The sequence below is a fragment of the Sprattus sprattus genome, assembly GCF_963457725.1.
Source record: "Sprattus sprattus genome assembly, chromosome: 5".
NCBI lineage: Eukaryota > Metazoa > Chordata > Actinopteri > Clupeiformes > Clupeidae > Sprattus > Sprattus sprattus.
In genome coordinates, this window is record NC_137924.1 from 9,763,412 (window position 1) to 9,784,486 (window position 21,075).

The window sequence follows — 21,075 nt, forward strand, 5'->3', positions numbered from 1 at the left end:
CCTATTTTTCTGGTCAGCAAAAATCTGACTAGTCTATTGTTAACATTATTATGCAAGCCTGGTGAGAGAGAAGCTCGTGACCTCATGGGCTGTGTTCCTGTGAAGCTCAACATCTAGAGAAAGGTGCCAACAATGGCGTGGCTTTGATACCCAATGCGTATTCAGCCTGCACGACAAACAGTACGATAACAGCATCAGTTTTAATAATTATAGATGTAGTTTGAATTATTCAGCTTGAACAAAATAACCATCTCAAATAGTATTGTATACATTTGGCCAAATGAAGTTAATAAAAAAACAATCACAGCAAGAAAATAAACTCTTGATGTGTCATTACTAAACAAACTAACACATCACATAGTTAAGAGACACGCATCCCATGCTAATGAAGACGACAGCAATGCTGTCCAAAATAGAGTGGACATGAACAGCAACAATTCCAAGTAGGAACCATCTTTTCTTTTCTTGTCTTGTTCAAAAAGAAAAATATGCCTCTTACTGATAATCTGAGTTGCAGGTTAGCTGCTCTTCAAGAACGCTGCTTCCTTTCATAGTAATGGAATGGATTATTTTGAGATATTTTGGATCCATTGAAACTTGCACCTGATGAATGTTAGAGGAAGGCTCATGAAGGAACTATCCCCTTTATATTGAGCCTAAGAAGTGGTGTAAAACACTGTAGTCATGTGAAGCAAGGCAAATCAACAGCAGCTGAGTATTTACTTCAGTCATATGACTAGTCAACTAGTTCATTAGTCTCGCCCCCCCGTCCCTTATAAAATGACTCAGTATTCCAGAGTCTTCCAGAGTATATGCAGCCGATGCATCACATGACAAGCTCCACTAGGCACACTGGTGTCCTGGAAGAGCTGTGTGCAGTCGCCATGAGGACCACTGTCCAAGGCTCTGACAAGCTGTTGGGTCACAGGTAAAGCAAATATGCCAAAGATGTCTCCCTTCCAGTTCATTTCTGGTGACACGAGGCAGAGGAGGCCCTAAGCTAAACAGAGGTTGGCGGTTACACAAGTTAGTCCCTGATAGTCAAAGAGTTAGTGAAAGTGAAAGTGAAAGTGAAAAAGTGAAAGTGAAAGTCCTCTCTGTGAGAGCGGAACAAGTTGTTGAATCATGGCTGACTAGTGGTGCGTATCCCAAAAGCCTTGTCGATCATCTATCGTAGTTAAATCGTAGTTAGACTATCGTTTAGAAAACTCTCTCTCCGCGGTTACCATAGTGGTTGCTCCACGACACTTTAGGACAACAAATCCAATTGACTCGACTGGGTCTATGGGTTTAATGCAAACTGTTTACCCTAACAGTGTGCAGATAAATGTTAAAGTAGTTGTCATAGGGATGAAAGACCAGAGGGAACCCTAGCTTACCGCCCTGGACTCCACCAACCCAAGCTACAGGCCCCCATGGCCAATCAGCCTTATGCCATGGAGTTTTCAGTTCAACAGAAGAGGGAAAGCCCACAAAAGATGTTGACCATCACTCACCAAGCTGTGAAGTCCATGAGAGGGCTGGTAAACACTCAATCTAAACGGGAGCCTTCATTCATTGCTCACCTGAGCTGTTTAGAAGCCGAACGCCATCAGCCAATAGACAAGTCAATACTTCTGGTGGATGGGATGGGAATATGGCAGTGTAGGGTCTAACCTAAAGTGCATCATCTTACCTGTACTAACAAGCACCCACACATACACTAAGATTGTATCCACGCATTTTGTAGCACATGTATATACACACCCACACGTACACGCATGTGCGCACGCACGCACACACACCAAACACACAGAGTGCATCAAGTGGGAGTGTTCGTCGGAAGCATGCATAAAAGATGTGGCGGCGTGTCTGTGCATGTCAGATGAGGAAGAGAGAGCAGGAGCAGCACGCTGTTACCACGGCGAACTGGAGAGGAGAGGGAAGAGGGGGGGGGGGGGGGGGGGGGAGTGACAGAAGATGATGGCAAAAAAAAAAAAGTGGGATGTGAGGGAGAGAGAGAGAAAGACAGAGGGAATGAGCTGGATTCGGCTGATTTTCATGCCCAGGTTTTTTAACTGATAATTGTGACAGCCTTTCCTCCGATGGAGCATCCTCACGTCCAATCAGAGGCCTTTGATTCTACAATTGTCCCTCCACCCCTCTCTTTCTCTTTCTGTTGCTTTTTCTCTTTCTCTCCAGCACTTAAGATCTCATCTATTATTCAGTGAGCTAAATAAAGAGTCAGTGTTGAGATGAAGTGGGTCTCAGAGGTGCTCTCTTTCGCCTGCTCTCTCTCTCTCTCTCTCTCTCTCTCTCTCTCCATCCCTCCATCCCTCCATCCCTTTCTATCTCCCTCTCTCTCCATCCCTCTCTCTCTCCCTCTCTCCCCTTACGGGTAGAGGGCTAGGATGTGACCCACCCTGGCAGCCCATGTTCCTGAAGCCAGCGCCTCCTCCTCACGGCGCGGCCCAGAGAAGTGTGTCGGCAGCCTGGACTCACAGCCTGCGTGAGTGGGCTGGTGCAAATTTGTGTGGAGGGAATAACGGATTTGGCAGGGAGAGATAGAGAAAGCGAAGGAGTGAGAATGAGAGAGAGAGAGAGAGAGAGATAGAGAAAGCGAAGGAGTGAGAATGAGAGAGAGAGAGAGAGAGAAAGAGAGTTGTTTAGAAAGCGGGTGAAAAAGAGTGAGCGACAGAAATAGATGACGGAGAAAAACGTGTACTATCCGAGGAAGCAAATGTTTCTCGATCTGTGCAAACAGGCGACTAGAGAGAGAGGAGAGAAATGCAATGAACAGATGCACACACACTTGCATATTCTCGCTCACACACACACACACTTGCATGTTTTCTCTCACACACACAACCGTTTTTTTGGGGACCGGGTGTCGGGCCGGGCTTCTCACTCAACCCGTCTAGGTTGACGGATTGGGATCAGAGTGAGTGAATAGTGAGCGGCGAGTGACAGTGTGTGTGCAGCGTGCGGGGCTTACTCAGACTCGTTAATATGCATACAAATCTGTCAGCGGCAGCTCCGGCCGCCTCTTCAGCACCCCCCCACCCTCCTTCTCTCCACACACACACACACACACACACACACACACGTCACTTGGCCCAATCTAACACTAGTACTACCCCACCTGACCCACCAAAAACACGAAAAAAAAAAAAAAGTAAACCCATCTCACTGGTGTGTACGTAGAGTTTGGATGCGCTGGTGAAGAGTGGGGGGTTGGGGGGGAGGGTAAGGGGGGCGAGCAGGTGCAGATCTATTTCCATGTTTATTCTGAACATTTAAAGCAGTAGGCCGTGGGCGTTTCTTTTTTTTTGGGTAAACGGCAGGCAAAAGCTCATCTCCATCTCCAATTCATTTTCCATCCGCCCGCGTACGCGCAGGGACGTAAACAAACAGCGGTGCCTGCCTGCCGTTCACACGAGCGCTTTTACAAGTCTCCGGTGAAAGGCCAATTACACGAGAGATAAATAAACACAGAGAGAGGTCGAACGGAGGCGAGTGACAACAAGCAAACGACAGGGTGTGAAGATCAGTGCCACTGGAGTGGGTGTATCTGGGGGGGATGGAGGTTAGTCAGTGTAATCGGTTCGTGTGTGTGTGTGTGTGTGTGTGTGTGTGTGTGTGTGTGTGTGTGTGTGTGTGTGTGTGTGTGAGAGGTGACTGTATGTGAGTAGACAGCTCAGATCGTTTGACAGAGCGCGAGAGTGTGTGTGTGTGTGTGTGTGTGTGTGTGTGTGTGTGTGTGTGTGTGCGCATGTGGGTGTGTTAAAGGCTGCTAACAGCAGCGGGGTGGGCAGCCGAGACTCTCCTGTTCCTGAGAAGGATGACTGGAGGCCAGCTGTGATAAGAACAGCCCACACATCCCTCTCTCTCACACACACACACACACACACACACACACACACACACACACACACACACACAACACACCCTCTCTGGTCAAGTCAACACAAATGTGAACATTTATGTGTCCACTGGGAGAGACATGAGGGGGGGAAAAAATAAACAGGCCAAACCCTATAGAATTCTATAACACACACATATGTACACGTATGTACTTACTGTAAATGCATGCTGAACCAAAGACAGCAAATGCCTTACAGTACTTCATACAATGTACAAACAAATCCTTCACTGGGGCTGTGTGACTACAGCAATCACAGCAAAGTACATGAGCGTGGACACACACACACACACACACACATACAGAAACGCATGCAGAAACACACACACACACACAGCAACTCCCCTGCCTGCATCAATAAAGCATAGGAAGCAGCGAGTATGGCAAGTGACATGAGGAGCGAGGGAAGGAGAGAGAGAGAGAGAGAGAGAGAGAGAGAGAGAGAGAGAGAGAGAGAGAGAGAGCTGCAGCCCTGTTGAATAACACGTGTGGATCGTCGTCCCCGAGCTGACTGAGCATGACAGGGGCAAACAGTGAGGAGGAGCCAGAGAGACACAGAGATACCCTGTGCTCATGATGGCTGCCTCTGAACACACACACACACACACACACACACACACACACACACACACACACACACACACACACACACACACACACACACACACCCCAAGACTGGCCACTGAGGGCAACTGGCCCTCCACAGAAGTAGTCTACCCTAATTCACTAGGAATTAAATGTAATACCACTGAGTTTTTGTAATAAAACCTGCCAGTGCAGTAGTGTTTTTGTCCATGAAATTTAAACATTTAAAATAATTTGTGAATTAAATTGGCTGGATTAGTAACATGCTGTTGAAGTGACGTTAACAAACCAACCAGCCGCACCGTTTTGGGAGAACTACATTATAAAGAAAACACACATCTGACGATCGGGCGGCACAAGTCCCAGGCCTGACACCATTTCAGAACAAAAAACTTTTCTCAACTCCACCAAGTGCATCTTCCAAGAACTCTCACGCATACAGAAACTGATCCGTCCACACCAGCACACACCCTGAATCCAAATCTGAACTCCACACTGAGGGTTTGCTTCCAATCAATACTGATTCAGCAGGGGAAGAGGGCTAGTGGAGGGATGCAGGGATAAAGAGGGGGAGAGAGAGAGAGGGGGAGAGAGAGAAAGGGGGAAGAGAGAAGATGGGGGCCCTTGGCACTGCCCCGGTCTCCAGGCGGCTGGGCAGGCAGGCAGACCGGGGCCAGGAGCAGCTCTCAGGGCCATCTGTTTCCTGCTCCACTCTGCCCTGTGAGAGGGGGGCACAGCCCGCAACCACCCCCCCCCCCTCCCCCCTCCCCTCCCCTCATGCCAGCCTGTCCAGAGACCAGCCTCACCCCCAACTTAGGCCAGTCTCACACCACCACCACCAGCACTCAGCCCACAGCCCACAGGCCCAGCTGGAGGTTGGGCGTCCCACACCACTACATGGGCTTTAAGTGGAGGGTGGAGGCCAGGACAATAGAGGCCCATTCAGAGGCTGGTTTCATGGGGGACAGTGAGAAGCCGCTGTGGTTGAGTTAAGTCCTATGTTGCCTCGACCAGAGGAAAACCACAAAGGGCAGGAGAGAGGGAGGAGTGTGTGTGGACAGGAAGAGAGGGAAGTGAACGGGGAAGGAAGAGAAGGAGCGTCCGAGAGAAGTTCAGGAAGAGCAACACAATGATCAAGAGGAGGGAGAAAGAGAAAAAAAGAAACGCGTGAGGGAGAAGTGGATAGAGCAGAGCAGGGAAAAGGACCTCAGTCGCTGAACGCTTCAAACTTCAATTCGGGGGGGGGGGGGGGGCACTGTGGCTCAAACAGTAGCCCCGACCACATTCGGGCTTGACACTCAAGGAGGTCACGGGTTCGAATCCGGCCCGATGCCATTTCTCCTGTCCCCTCCCCACCTCTTCTCCCTATGATTTCCTGTCACAATCTTCACTGCTCTGTCAATTAAAGGCATAAAAAGCCCAAAAACAAATCTTTAAAAAAAATACAGTTTGGTACAGAAAGCCAAAACTGTGATGCACCGTACACCAGTAATAGCTCCAAAATACTAAATACTACAGAACAGACGGTCACCTGACCAGCTCTACAGCCTGCAGAAGCCTGTGACACACAGATATCACATATTCAACATAATGAAGACAGAAAGAAAGACAACACAAAGATGGGGAGGGGAGGGGAGAGAGAGAGAGAGAGACCGAGAGAGAGAGAGAGAGAAAGAAAGAAAGAAAGACAGAGAGAGAGAGAGAGAGAGAGTGTGGAGGAAGACAAACACTATATGGGAGGACTGGAGGTATCTTACTGGAGGGAATGTGGTTGAGTCCAGAGGGTTTCAGAAGCTCCAGGGGCTGCTCTTGTCCATCTGCAGGAGACAGAGAAGAGAAGAGAAGAGAAGAGCTGGTTAAAAATGGAGCACAGCAATGAGGAAAAGCAGGAAAGAAACACCTACACATTCGTCTTCAGCACCTCATAAGAAAGTTTACCATGCGGGGCTCGCGCACAGGAATTAATACCATCCCATGAACAGGGACAACACTCCCGAGCATGACAAGGAACTGGCAGTCTTCCACAGTGGGAGGAGTACACATCTACATACAGACAGTGTGGTGTAGGCTGGAGATCCAGCTGTGCTTGACATGCTAAGGGCTTCTGGTACAAGGCTGACTCATGACACTGCATTGCACGTTGGAGTCCTGTCCGTCCTGTCATGATATATTTTTCGATAATGACTGACTGATTATGCAATATGCCATTTATGTGGTTACTTGCCACAACGAAACGATCATTAAATTTGATTTCCGATACGAAAAGTGAACTTGCGGAATGAAAATATAGTCATTATAAAGAAATATCGGACCTTCGAATGTTGGGGTGGCCCATTCAAATTAAATTCTGCAGCACTCTTAAGAGGAAGGAATAATGTAAAATCCACCAGTCAGTCTAGGATAATAAATACCGACAGGACAAACAGTAAAGTGAACAGATTGCTTGCAAATAATGTGATAGATGTGCTTCTAATTTGTCATAATAAAGAAATATGCAACATTGTAGATCAAGTAGCTAGGAGCACAAGCAAACAGTCTAGAGCTGAAGGCTAAATTACACGGTGACCGCTTTGATAAACAACACACCTTTAAGTGCACATACTGCAAAAGCCCGACACTCACATACACATCCATTCTCACACACAAACACACACACTCACATTGATGGAGCTATAACTGTGGTAGATTGAAAACAAAAGCAGAAACCACTAAAGGGAACAACACACACCAACCTTGCGGCACCACAATCAGTATTAGTGACCGATTTCAGCTCAGGTTTCCCTGAGCGAATACAAATCCTAGGCATGGCACCACGGCAGATCAGGTAGCAGGGCTGTTTTTTGTGTGATGGGGGGTGGGGTAGGGCTGGTTGGTAGGGGTGGAGTGTTGGTGGGGGGGGGGTGTGGGAGGAAGACAGGCTACTGACACGGTGACCCACGTGGTGCTTTCTTATTCCCAACTGCCAACCCAGACCCCTTTCAGTCAAAAACTCTCAAGAGAGAGGAAGAAGGAAATGGAAAGGAAGGGAAAGAGAGTGTGAGAGAGAGAGAGAGAGAGAGTGAGTGTGAGAGAGAGGAGAGAGAGAGAGAGAGAGAGAGGGAGGAGGTGGAGGCGCTGACAGCCTACATCCGCAAGCTTGAAACCCAAAGTTCACTGTTTCCACTTCATTATCCATCCAAGCAATGCCCTTCAACACCAAAACGGCTCCAGAAAAAGTGGGGAAGGCAGCCACCCATCAAACAAGCGCTCCTCCCAGCTAGGCAGCCCTGGCGACAGCTTTGGCAAGCTGTAGTGGAACAGTTAGCAGTGATCAAGGCTAACAGAAAACACAAACACAGACAGGAACGCGCACACACACACACACACACACAGGCCCTTTCAGCTAGCATGAGACTTTGCTTCAGTTGGGAAGAAAAAGTTTACAGGCTCCTACAGGGCTTCATTAGTCCCGTTACCATGGGGAGGAGAGAGTTGGGAGCTCGGTAGAGTTCAGAGGAGGGGAGACTGGATGAGGAGAGACAGTGAGGTGACAGGCAGACGCCTCTCTCCTTCTCCTTCTCCCTCGCCCCCTCTCTCTCAATTTGTTTCCAAACCTGCCACAACATGGCTCTAACACACAAATCACCTCGCTTTGTCCCCGTTCGCTGCCTCTGCTCATCATATCCGCAGTTTATTGAGGATGAGGGAGAGTGTGGAGGGTGTGTGTGTGTGTGTGTGTGTGTGTGTGTCTAGTTCATAATGGTTCTCGCCAAATAGAATGCGTTTCGAGTTGGTGTGGTTCAGTACACACAGCAATTGTATGCCCAAGGTGAGGAGCAATCAAACTGGCGTACAATGCCTCATTCCTGCCTGGCTGTTCTGACGTCATGTCTGGCGTCAGATGTAGTTTCTGTGCGGCGGAGGAGATGGGGGTGTGAGGGTGAGAACAGCTTGGGCTGTGGCCTCGGCCACAGCTGTGCTATTATGAGGAGAGATAGAGAGATGGAGAGAGAGAGAGAGAGGGAGAGAGAGAGAGAGGGAGAGAGAGAGAGAGAGAGAGAGAGAGAGAGAGGGAGAGATCAAGAAACAAACTTGAGATGATGGAGAAGAAGAGAACAGGAGGCACATGCTACTGCACATGCAGCGTGACCAAACTAAACACACACACACACACACACACACACACACACACACACACACACACACACACACACACACACAGAACAAAAACACTATAAACAAACACAAGCCCACATGTAAGAGGCTCGAGCGGGAATACATACGTGCATGTCTAGCCAAGCGGAACAGTGCACTCTCCTGTGTGTTAAGAGGGAAGTGGGGTCAGCTGCACCTCTCCCTCTCCCATCGCATCATTCGCCTCTCCTCCTCTCCATCACTCACTTCTAGTCCTCCAGCTCCACATACACGTGCAACACCCCTCCAACCTGTGTGCCTCCTCGCATCACATCTGGGGAGGCGCATAAGACCGCCTCCAAACAGCAGCACTGAATAGTTCAGCTGATAAGACTGGTCCATTGGAAGATAAGTGTACTAGAGAGCATTGCATGCTGCTGACACACACCCACTTAACACAGGGTCAACACAAAAAGCACGTATCTGTGCGTTTGCGCGCACGAACGCTCTCACACACACACACACACACACACACACACACACACACACACACACACACACACACACACACACCTTTCCAGTGTTATTCTCCGCTAAGCAGCTGGAACAATCAGCATACCCTTGTAAGGCCCTCAGGTGTAGTTTGAATGTGAATGTGTATGTTGATGAAGCAGCCATGCCAGTAATGCATATTACAACTTGAATTTGAATGAGACACTCAAGTGGTGAGAGGGAGCGAGAAAGACACAGGAAACAGACGCACACACACACACACACACACACACACACACACACACACACACACACACACACACGTGAGCAGGAGGAGAGTGTGGTATGTGGGGGATGCAACAGCAGCAGACGGGCAGGGGGCTTGTGTTTTTCTGGGTTCTGCGGCACTATTTTCAGCATCCCAGACTGGAGCTATGATTAATACATGATGGAGCAGAGCAGAATGAAGCATTCAAAGCAGCTCCTCCCAGCCCCTACATGCACACACATGCACACAAACACTAAGTCTGGCCGGAATATAATTTTTTTTTCAATTATTATTCTGGCTTCGAACAATTATGAAAACAAGGTAATCGAGCTATAACAATTATTCTGCATTCTGTTTTGCAATGATGCTCTCGTTTTGTCTTGAGTTATAAATCCAGGATCCAAATCCAGCTTTCCTTTATAGCGGCCAAGACTGACTCTCAGCCAGGCCGTGGCATGTTTAGTTCAGCTTGAGCCAAGTTGACGGAAAGAGAGCCTTGGTCAACAAAAAAGGTCAAATAAATGCAGCTGTTTGGAAACATTTTGGCTTTAAGGAGTCCGATGAGTAATAAGTCAATGAGCAGTGTTTCCCCTATATGCATTCAACACCAACGCACAGCTGCAACTGAGTAAGCAGCGCCACTGCTGAATTTTCACACGATCTAATTTATATTCATGACGAAACGTAACGTTACATTCGTTAGCAAGCTAAAAATATTATAGTTAAATGCTACAGGCCTAATCTACGGAGCAAATAACTAACGCTAGACAGAAGTCAGTCAGAAGTTAAGTCAGTGAGTACAGTAGGCTACAAGTCCAGTGGAGATTTTTGAACGCACACATACTGATGTGCAGTCTAAACGGTTCAATGCTTGTACAGGGAAGAGTTATCGACTCTCTTAGCGTTGTCCAGTACACCCCTCTTCCAGACTTTGACATTTTTTTCTGTTATAGTAGCCTAAAGGTTTAAAGGCTAGCCACGTATGATAATCTCACACGTAGTGTTACTATCTCGTCTGATCAATCATCCATCACAGGTGCAGTATGAAATGTTGTCAAATGTGTTTACCACGTGTTTTAGTCCTGAAATTAACTCGATTTGGGTTGATGCATAAACGATGGACTTTCCAGCATCACGTTCACGTAACATCTCCACATGAAAACATAACCTAACCGTGACCAAAATAATCGTAATAATGATTTTAGCATCTGCGAGCAGTCAAAACAGGCTCACACATGCATTCGTGCATGCACGCACGCACAATGTAGTCATTGGACTCGTTTTTGGAGGGGCAATTCCTAGGTGTAAACAAGCTAGCTCCTACACTCTTTCAGCTCTTTGCTGACAGACAGGGAAAATACCTAAATGATGAACAAAGCAAGGAAAAAGAAATAGATGCTAAAGAAAGAACTGAGACAGAAAGAAATAAAGGAAGAACGAAAATGAGCGCGAGAGAGAAGGAGCGAAAACAGGTTGGGAGTTAGCAAATGACAATGAGGATAAGGAGGTAGCTGCTTCTTGTACATCCACTGCACGTTCGGCGAGCACATCTCTGGCGGCGCACTGCACAGCGGCAATCTATTTTTGGAAGCCTCCTTGGACCAGACGGCCCCGATGCCTGTGCCGTAATGGCATTTTAATTAGCCCGCCGAACACGAGCATGCAGCGAGCATCACTAAACAGCACCCATAGCCACAGGAGAGAGACGAGAAGAGGGCTGAGAGGAGAGTGGAGAAGATGAGAGAAGATGGAGGAGAGGTAAGAGAAGGGAAGATGTGGGAAAAGTAGAGGAAGAGATGAGACATATGAGGGGAGAGAGGCCGGCTGAGGATGAGTGAAGAAAGGTGGGGAGGAGGAGACAGAAAATGAGAGAGGAGAGATAGGGAGGAGATAGAGAAGGGGAGAAAAGAGAAGGGGAGAGGAGAAGAAAAGAGATAGGAAAGAGGGAGCAAGATAGGAGGGCAGAGTTGAAAAGGAAAGATAAGAGGAGAAATGGGGAAATGTAAGAACCAGTAAGACCACAGTGACTTTTCCCAGGAGAGAGGAGAGGAGAGGAGCAGGACCTAGAGAGAGACCTGATGAAGGAGAAGAGGAGAGAGGAGAGGAGCATGACCTAGAGAGAGACCTGATGAAGGAGAAGAGGAGAGAGGAGAGGAGCAGGAGAGCGGGCTCCCCTCCACCCATCTGCTGTTCCAAACACACTGCTGGTCTCAGGCAGACAGGCAGACAGTGCTGCCCCCTCCTCCTGAACCATATGCCTTCCTTTTCCCCAAACACTCCCTCAGGGAAAGCGAGTGCGCACACCCTAACCCTAACCCACACACACACACACACACGCGCCTTTAAAAACACACACATATCAGTGCACTTAACTACGTGCTTATTTATGTACATGCAAATACATATGCACCCATGCAACAAGATTACTGAAAATATGTTTGGTTGTATGGTGTATGTTCTCACACACAAAGACAAGCTCACGCTCGCTCACTCACACTCATACACAGTGTGCACACACACACACACACACACACACACACCCCCCCCATTTACACTCGAGTGGCCGTTGGAGCGCTCCTCACACACGGGCCACCCGGGGGTTGAGCGAGTGTGTTTACACTGAGGGGCACTCGTGCGACTGCGACTGTGTGACAGCCTTCTCTGGGGGCAGACTATTTGTTAATCAAAGATGACTAAAGCCATGGCCTATTCATGACATGAAAAACAGCATCTGATGTGTCCGGCCTCCGTGTGTGTGTGTGTGTGTGTGTGTGTGTGTGTGTGCTGGTGTGTGTGTGTGTGTTTGTGTGTGTGTTGTACCCTGCATGTGTATCATGGCAGCTTCAGCAAAGCATATCCAAATGTCTCCATCAACACAAGGTCTCAAAGGGGTAAAAAAAAAACAGAAAAAAGCAAAAGAAAACATCTAGATTCACAGATTTTTCACAGTAATTTTAGCACAGCGTTTGGCTTGCAGTAGGTGTGAGGTGTTATTGCACAATATTCAATACAAATAAAAATGTGATGGAGAGGGTGTGTGTATCTGTGTACAGTAGGTGTGTGTGTTGGTGTGCTTTTGCCATTGTGAGCTTCCGAGTCACTTTGTATGTGTTTGCGTGTGTGTGTGTGTTTGCATATGTGTGTGTGTGTGTGAGGGAGTGAGTATTGAGATGTGAGGAGTCCAGACGGCCAGGCGATGGCAGATGGCAGAAAGATGACACCAGGGCCTGATGGGCTGGACCAGGCTAGGCCCGTCTGTCTGTGTGTCAGGAGCAGGGTTACCACCGCCCCCCTCATCACCGGCTCCGCTCCGCGCCCAACACGGGGTTACACTCACACCCGCTCCAAGTCTTGCTGGGGAACACGAGTCTACACACTCACACGCACACACACACACTCACTCCCACATTTCCTGCGTGGGTTGTGATCGCCAGCACGTCTTACCAACATCCCTCACAGAGATAGGAACTTCATTTTGTAACATTAACAAGTGCTAAACTAACATGAGGTCTTAGTTTAGACCACACTGTGGATGTTCATGCACGTGGTGTTCATATAACACTGTTCCAAGACCAAATGTCCAATCAAGAATGGACTGCAGAGAGAGAGAGAGAGAGAGAGAGAGAGAGATAGAGAGTGAGAAAGAAAGAAAGAGAGATAGAGAGTGAGAGTGAGAAAGAAAGAAAGAAAGAGAGACAGAAAGAAAGAAAGAAAGACAGAGAGAGAGAGAAAGAGAGAGCTCATGAGTGTGAGTAGAGGAACCAGACGGCACTGAGGGCAGCACTGCCATTAGCACAGAAGAGAGCGCAGTCTGGGAAAGAGGGAGGTGGCGGGTGGGCAATGCTGGGAAGCCCAGAGAAAGCCATGGCCAGGCCCGTGTTAAGATGGTGCAGACAGCCTTGAGAGGAGGAAAGATGGCAAACAAAGGGCAGCCGAGAACTGTCCTGTCTTGGTGAGCGATAAAAGTCAAGAGAGGGAGAAAAAGAGGGGTGAGTGGGTGTGTGTGTGTATGTGTGTGTGTGTGTGTGTGTGTGGGCGGGGGGGGGGTTATCTGGCCTTCATTGCATCGACCCAGAGGCTGTCAGCTTGAGAATGTGTGGAGATGATGTGTGTCTGATGAGGCGACTTGGAGACAGTTCAGAGGCACAGGATGAGTGCGGACCTTGGCCAGCAGAGGCTGGAGAGGATGGTAGTGGTGGAGATGGGGGGCGGCTGTGGTATTTAGAGGGCACTGGCCCCACAGTCCAGCCTCGACCTTTGACCTTCACATACACACACACACACACACACAAACACAATCACTAAGCAACCGAGCAGGTTTAGAAGCTCAGCCTTCCAGTACACTCTAACAACGTCTGTGTGATCACTTTTTCACCAACACTCACACACTCTCTCTCCCTCAGACTTAGACAGACACTGGCACAGACGACACACACACACACACACACACACACACACACACACACAAAAATCAAAGCAGAAAAGACAGAGGAGGCAGAGATAGATCAGTGGTTTATGTGGCACTTCCTGGTTCTGACATATACATGATGGACATTGCTGTTCAGACTGTTAAGCACATCCTATAGGGTCCATCGCACTTTTGAATACGAATTGAAATATGAAATGAATTGGAAGGGGGTGAGGGGAGAGAGAGAGAGAGAGAGAGAGAGTGAGAGATAGGCAGCCATGCTTGTGTAGTCGCAGGGCAGTAAAAATAGCCCCTTTAGCCTTGGGATGCAAGCCACTGAACCATAACAAAGCCCATCACAACATGTTTACAGTGCAGAAGAGGCTTTGAAGGCAGCGAGAGAGAGAGAGAGAGAGAGAGAGAGAGAGAGAGAGAGAGAGAGAGAGAGAGAGAGAGAACATAGAGGAGTAGGAGAGTTAAAGGGAAAGGCCTCATCAGGAATGTGTGTGCTCAGACCTAGCCAGAGCTGGCCGCTGGGGTCTCTTCAGAAGAGGAGCGTCCAGGGGGGGAGTCTAGAGATGGAACTGACTCAAGACAGGCCTTCAGGATTGGCTGCAGTAGTGGTGTAGAAGGAAGACTGTAGAAACGCCGGAATTCAAACCGCTTCACCCACCCAACCAACCAACCAACCAGCCGCGCACACACACAAACACACACACACACACACACACACACACACACACAATAAGGCAAGGGGCAGACTGACGACTAGCCAGCCCAGGGGGCTTCATGTTGCGAGTGACCACAGAAGCCACAGCTTTCAGCAGACTTTATTAAGAGGCGCTAAATCAATCCCCAGCCAGGGTCTCTGCTGCAGGAGATCAGAGACAGCAGACCAGCCAATCAGACCAGGGCAGACTCATCTAGGCTCCCCAGCACCTTGGGGGGGCGGTGGGGTGCTGTGGGGTGCGGTGGGGTGCGGAGCAGCGGGCTAGTTATAGGGCTGAGAGTGTCAGGGACACACAGAGATATTAAGGTCACTATTCAACAAGGAGGAGGAGGAGGAGGAGGAGGAGGAGGAGGAGGAGGCTGAAACAGCGCGCCCTAAAAATAGCAGCTGCGGGCTGCCTGTGGCAGGTCCCTTTGAGGTCACCTTGCCCCGGTTGCCTAGGAGGTGATTGACACGGCAAGGAAGCACAGCAGTGTGTGTGTGTGTGTGTGTGTGTGTGTGTGTGTGTGTGTGTGTGTGTGTGTGTGTGTGTCTGTCTCTCTCTCTCTCTTTCTCCAAGCATAACCAATAAAACACAGCAGAGACTGGCCAGTGAAAAAGAGAGCGAAGGAGGTGGATGGAGAGAGTGAAGAAGAGGGAGATGGAGAGAGAGAAGAAGAGGGAGATGGGAAGAAAGTGAGAAAGGCATTGAGGACAGAAAAGGAGAACAAAAGAGAGAGAGAGAGGGTGCAGAGAGGGAGTCCGAGACAGGCCAAAAATAAAGGGAAAAACAGGTAGGCAAGGGGGGGAGGGGGGTGATTGACAAAATTCAGCGGCCAACAGGCTGAGTGTTATGACTGAAATTGAGGCAGCGAGAGGCTACAGCTTGTCCATCAGCAGCCGCATTAGCTGCGGAGACGGGCTTTTCACCATGACCGCCAGTCACCCAGCTAATGGCCAGTAAGAGACTATGGCTGCTGTTGTTGCTGTTGCTGGACCTCTCCACTCCCCTCAGAACGAGCGCATTACGTCCAATCCCATCTCCAGCCTCTGCACTCTCATACCAAAACATGGAGATTAAAACACCGACAGACCAAAGAGGAGGGGGGGGGGGGGGGAACTGCATATCGATTTACCATCGCGGCTCATAGCTGCTCTGACGGTAAACTGTGCAAATCGAACGTTCATTACGAGGCACTTTTAAAGAGTACACAATGCCCCTCTCAGAACAAATGCACTCTTTGAGGGGAATGGAGATGGATTGGGCGGCGGCGTGGGCAGATAGGTGCAGCGGTGCTCAAGGGCTGACCGGCCATCCATCTACCTGCCTGCCTGCCTGCCTAGGAGCGTGCTGGATGGAGCAGGCACACAAACACAGAGAGCCCAGACCATTGATATGCCGGAATGCTCGGCGCCAATGGCAACTGTGGGCACGCCGCATGGTGCAGGGAGCCCGTGTGTGCCAAGTGGCCGATTATTCTGTGTGTGTGTGTGTGTGTGTGTGTGTATATCACAAAGAGTGAGGACTGCTGGCAGGATCCTCTACCCCCTCAGACACCCCCCTTTCTCTACACCTTATTTCCTGCCAGTGCATAGCTCCTCATCCTACACACACACACACACACACACACACACACACACACACACACACACACACACACACACACACACACACACACACACACACACACACACACACACACACACACACACACACCCAGGTCCTGGCGACAGCCACCTCCTCCAGCCTACCTCCATTTACACCTGCTACCCCCCCCCCCTCTGCTCCCACCTCCTGTCTCACCACTGGAGCTGCAAGACGGTGCAAGACACAACCCCAGCCTGCAGTCCCCCAGACAGCAAGCCAGGAAACACACACACACACACACACACACACCCACCCCTCACCTGCACCCTTAGCTCCAGACTCCATTAACCTGCTTTTAAAAAACACCCATCTGAATGACCACAGATCAGCCATGCCCTGATACCAACCCGCTGGAGTCCGCTAGAGCCCTTCAACAGCCTGTCTGCAGTCAGCTTTCAACAGCACTGTCCAGCGCCCTCTCCACACTGACTAGTGCGTGGCTCTCTGTTCAACTGGGGGGGGGGGGGGGAGTTGATTCTGGTGGGGTGCTGTCGAGTGACGTCTGCATGCTACCACTGCCGTCTCCCATCACACACACACACACACACATACTCATTCAGCGTGTGTGTGTTGTGTGTGTGTGTGTGTGTGTACTGATCAATCACCAGGAGCCACAGGAGTTTCCACCTCACGCTCGACCGCTCTCTCAGCACCTCCATCAGAATCTATTCAAGTTCCTCCCGTGCCTTCAGAAGTAGTGAAGCCGGCCTCCTCAATGGCCAAGCACAGATGAGAGATGGGGGGAGACAGAGAGAGGAAGGAGGAGAGAAGGAGGAGGGTAATAGCCACTCCACCCCGGGAGAGCGAGAGGAGCTGCCGGTTAGTCATCACCAACCCTGTGCGCACACACACACACACACACACACACGGCCTGTACTCTGGAGGACGGATAATCCCATCTGATGGTCTGTCAGTGGTGGGGCAAACAAACTGCTGCCTCCCACAGCCCAGCTCCCCATCAGCACACAGCCTGCTGCACTGGAGCCCATCCCCTCAGCCTCTGCCTAACCCCCCAACACACACACACACAGAGGCTCTCACACACACACACAATCACACAGAGTCTCTCTCACACACACACACACACAGAGTTTCACAAACAAACACACACACACACACACAGAGTCTCTCTCTCTCTCTCACTCTCTCACACACACACACACACACACACACACACACACCACACACACACACAGAGAGGCCCGGCCCCAGAGAGGCCTATTGCTGTCAGGGCAGTAAGCAGACACCAGCCATTTCCAGCAGCCCAACAGATGGGGGGGGGGAAAGGGAAAAGGATCACCCAGAAATACTAGAAGGGTTTGTGTGGGGGGGGGGGGAAAAAGGAGAAGAAAAAAGAAAAGAAGATGAGAACTTTAAGGTTCCCTGGAGATGTACGCCTAGGGTCTGCGAGTGAGGAGGGAGATGCCAAGGGAGGTGGAGAAAGAGGGGGAGAGAGGGGCAGGCGGGCGGCCAGGGTCTCTGCTTGGCTGAGGCATCCATCAGTCAGCTCCTCTGAGGGCCACTGGGCCAGTTAACACATCCATGGAGCCAGGAGGACACGCCTCGTGCTGAGCCACCCCCCCCCCTGACACTCAGGAGCATATGGCACTACAACACCCATCCTCACACACACACACACACACGCACACATCTAGCCTTGCACACACAGACACAACATATACACAAACACGCAGACACGCAGACACACACAACATATACACAAACACACAGACACACCATATACACACAGAGACACATCATAAACACAAACACACAGACACACCATATAGACCATCCCCGCCTCCTCACACACGGACACACACACACACGGCATCTCAGTGAGTGAGTAAAGGGGTCAGCGGGGTGTTATAGGATGTGACAAATGTGAAGACAAGAGCAGACAGGCTGCCACGGAATACAACAAGGGAGAGAGAGAGACAGGGAAATGCTGAGATACAGGGAGAGAGAGAGCGAGAGAGAGAGGGAGGGATGTTATGTTAAATGGCAATCTTGAAGGGCAGCCATTAACAGCACAGTGGGTAGCATTAGCCCCGTGCCCAGACCCCCTCCCTCCTGTCGCTCTGCTGGCGATGGCTTCTGAGCACCACACACACACACACACACACACACACACACACACACACAGAGTCTCTCACACACACCCACACACTCTGCTTACGCAACACAGCCACGACAAGGGCCACCACTTGGTATCTCTGGGTTATCATCACTGACAGCAGCAGAAGTGTGTTAGGAGTGTGTGGGAGAGTGTGTGTGTGTGTGTGTGTGCGCGCACATGGTCTTTAGTGTGTGTGTGTGTGTGTGTGTGTGTGTGTGTGTGTGTGTGTGTGTGTGTGTGTGTGTGTGTGTGTGTGTGTGTGTCTGTGTGTGTATGTGTGGGCACATGGTCTTAAGTGTGTGTGCTCATGATCTCTCATGCCTTTACCGATACCCTCTTGGATGATTGCTCTTCTTCTCTCGGAGTGGTAAGTGTGCTCTGATTGGTGATTGTGACCTAAATGAGCCTCATTCAATCGGCGGGCGGCTGATGGAAAAGGCATCAAAACAACCCCAAGCCTGTTTTTGCCTGAAATCACTATAACCTCTTAACTCAAAAGTCTTCCTATTCACAGCACCGTAAGAAAAACAGCTCATCATACGGCAATATCTATACATGAGTCCACAAAGAGGTGTGTCTGTGTGTCTGTGTGTCTGTGTGTCTGTGTGTCTGTGTGTCTGTGTGTCTGTGTGTCTGTGTGTCTGTGTGTCTGTGTGTCTGTGTGTCTGTGTGTCTGTGTGTCTGTGTGTCTGTGTGTCTGTGTGTCTGTGTGTCTGTGTGTGAGGTCTGTTTTGAGTAGTGATGGTCTGAGGGAAGAAGTTACGGCGTTGAAGTGTTTAAAGCGCCCCCATTCATACTGAAAGTGAACTGAATGGGTGGGTGTGTGTGTGTGTGTGTGTGTGTGTGTGTGTGTGTGTGTGTGTGAGAGAGAAAGTGAACTGAATGTGAGTATGGGCCCATGGACCACCAGAGGGCCTCTCTGAAAGCTGAAGGAAGACTCCATCTGCAGAGAGGACATAGGGCCCTATGAAGTCCATTTCATTTATTAACAAATACCAATTTAAATGTTTTGCTAGATTATGTATTTTCTATACACAGGCTACTGTGCTTTCACAGAGTTTGTTATCGGTCTAGGTGAGATACCTGTGTCTTTAAACCCAAAGATTACAAATACAGTTTAATTGACTATCCTTAGTTTTTAATGACATTTTATGGCGTGAAAATATGTAAAACTTATTTAAGGGCAGATCACCTAACGGTTTTCCGGTTACAAGAGGGGGTAAGCCACTTGTATTATGGTAGAATGTAGGTCCACATGTTGACTAAGTCTTATGGTTTAGTAGTGAGATTTAACACATTTTTGTTTCATTAACTTTAGGTAGCCGTCTTTGCAAACAACTTAGTTGTGCCTGTGTCACTCATGCGGGCACAAATGTTGTCTATGACGCTATTTCTGTCCCAACATGTTATTTGAAAATGTCAAATTGTGCGCAAGTTTGAACCACCTGTGTGTGCGCAAGTTTGAATCCCCATCTGTGATTCCATCTGAAGTGGCTGACCGCATGTAGTGCTGGGAAAACCAAGCACAGGAGCCAACACACACACACACACACACACACACACACACACACCCACCCACACACACACACGCAAGTTCCTGGTCACGTAGTAAGCTGTAGTAAGCTGCCTGCGTGTGAGTGATCAAAGGAGGAAAAATATTTCAGTTACTCTTGAGTATCAGACACACCACCTCCATCACTCACGAGTCACGAGGGCAGGGGGCTCAAAACAGGCCTGCTGTGTGCTCAGCCTTCGAGCAGCACCTCATGAGCTCGGCACACAAACGTTACACAACCAGGCGACCTCTGTCCAGCTATATTTTGAGAACAGCTCATTAAAGATGAAAACAAGTTTGAAAACCCCCCAACCCCCCCCCCCCCCCCCCCCCACCCCCAACCCCACCCTCCCCTTCAAGAGGAAATCGAGATTAGGGTTATGGACACAAAACGGCTTATCTGTAAACAATCCCAAGCGCCGGGGTCTCAACGGAAAGAGTGTATTCCAGGATTACATGGGCACGCCACTACCTTTTGGGTTACAGGAGAAAGGAGGCACAATGCTCTCAACTGGAAGATACGTGTTGTGCACACACATAACTAGCAAAACAAACAAACAAATAAACAAACATATGGGAGGGTGCAGCTATGAAAAGTAATCATACTGCAGAGGGTCAAAAAATGTGGAAGGATATCATCGGGAAAAAGAGTTAACCAGAGGGAGTGTGTGTGTGTGTGTGTGTGTGTGTGTGTGTGTGTGTGTGTGTGTGTGTGTGGGTATGCGTTGGACAAAAAAGGACAAGGCCTTATTACAGCCCATCTCCGTCTACCCAGTTGGATGTAAACACTGCATCAGTGCTGTCAATCAGCCAGAGTGGGGAGGGGCGTCCCCAGTGGTTTGTAGGAAAGCGGTTTGTTTTCCTGGTGATAGCCACCATATCCCCTGGCCCCCAGCGGTCCTGCCCGGTTGTACTCCTAGGAGAGAGTGATGACACCACTCCACTGCGCTAACAGCAGTGCCGCTGGGAGACATGCACGCCATCGAGACACGAGACGCGCTTATGCTCACCTCCACGGGGACCGCTGAAACGTGCTGATAAACAAGCCTGCGGAGGCAGCAGTGTGGGGAGGAGATGGAGAGATGGAACAGTGTCGTTTGTGTGTGTGTGTGTGTGTGTGTGTGTGTGTGTGTGTGTGTGCGTGCGTGCGCGTGCGTGCGTGCGCGTGCGTCGTCGTGGGTGTGTGTGTGTGTGTCGTATGTGTGTGTGTGTGTGTGTGTTTGTGCGCACGTGTGTGTGTGTGTGTGTGTGTGTGTGTGTGTGTTTTTGTGTGTGTG

General features: G+C 49.6%; 1 protein-coding gene across 1 annotated transcript in view; it reads right to left on the minus strand.

The window, feature by feature from the left end:
* Window positions 1-21,075, minus strand: part of hdac4 (histone deacetylase 4) — a gene marked incomplete at its 3' end in the record, with an annotated part of 153,170 nt that overhangs the window by 99,923 nt on the left and 32,172 nt on the right. The window contains 1 exon segment of the mRNA XM_080838238.1: window positions 6,244-6,303. Within this exon segment, the coding sequence (XP_080694364.1) occupies window positions 6,244-6,303 (60 nt within the window).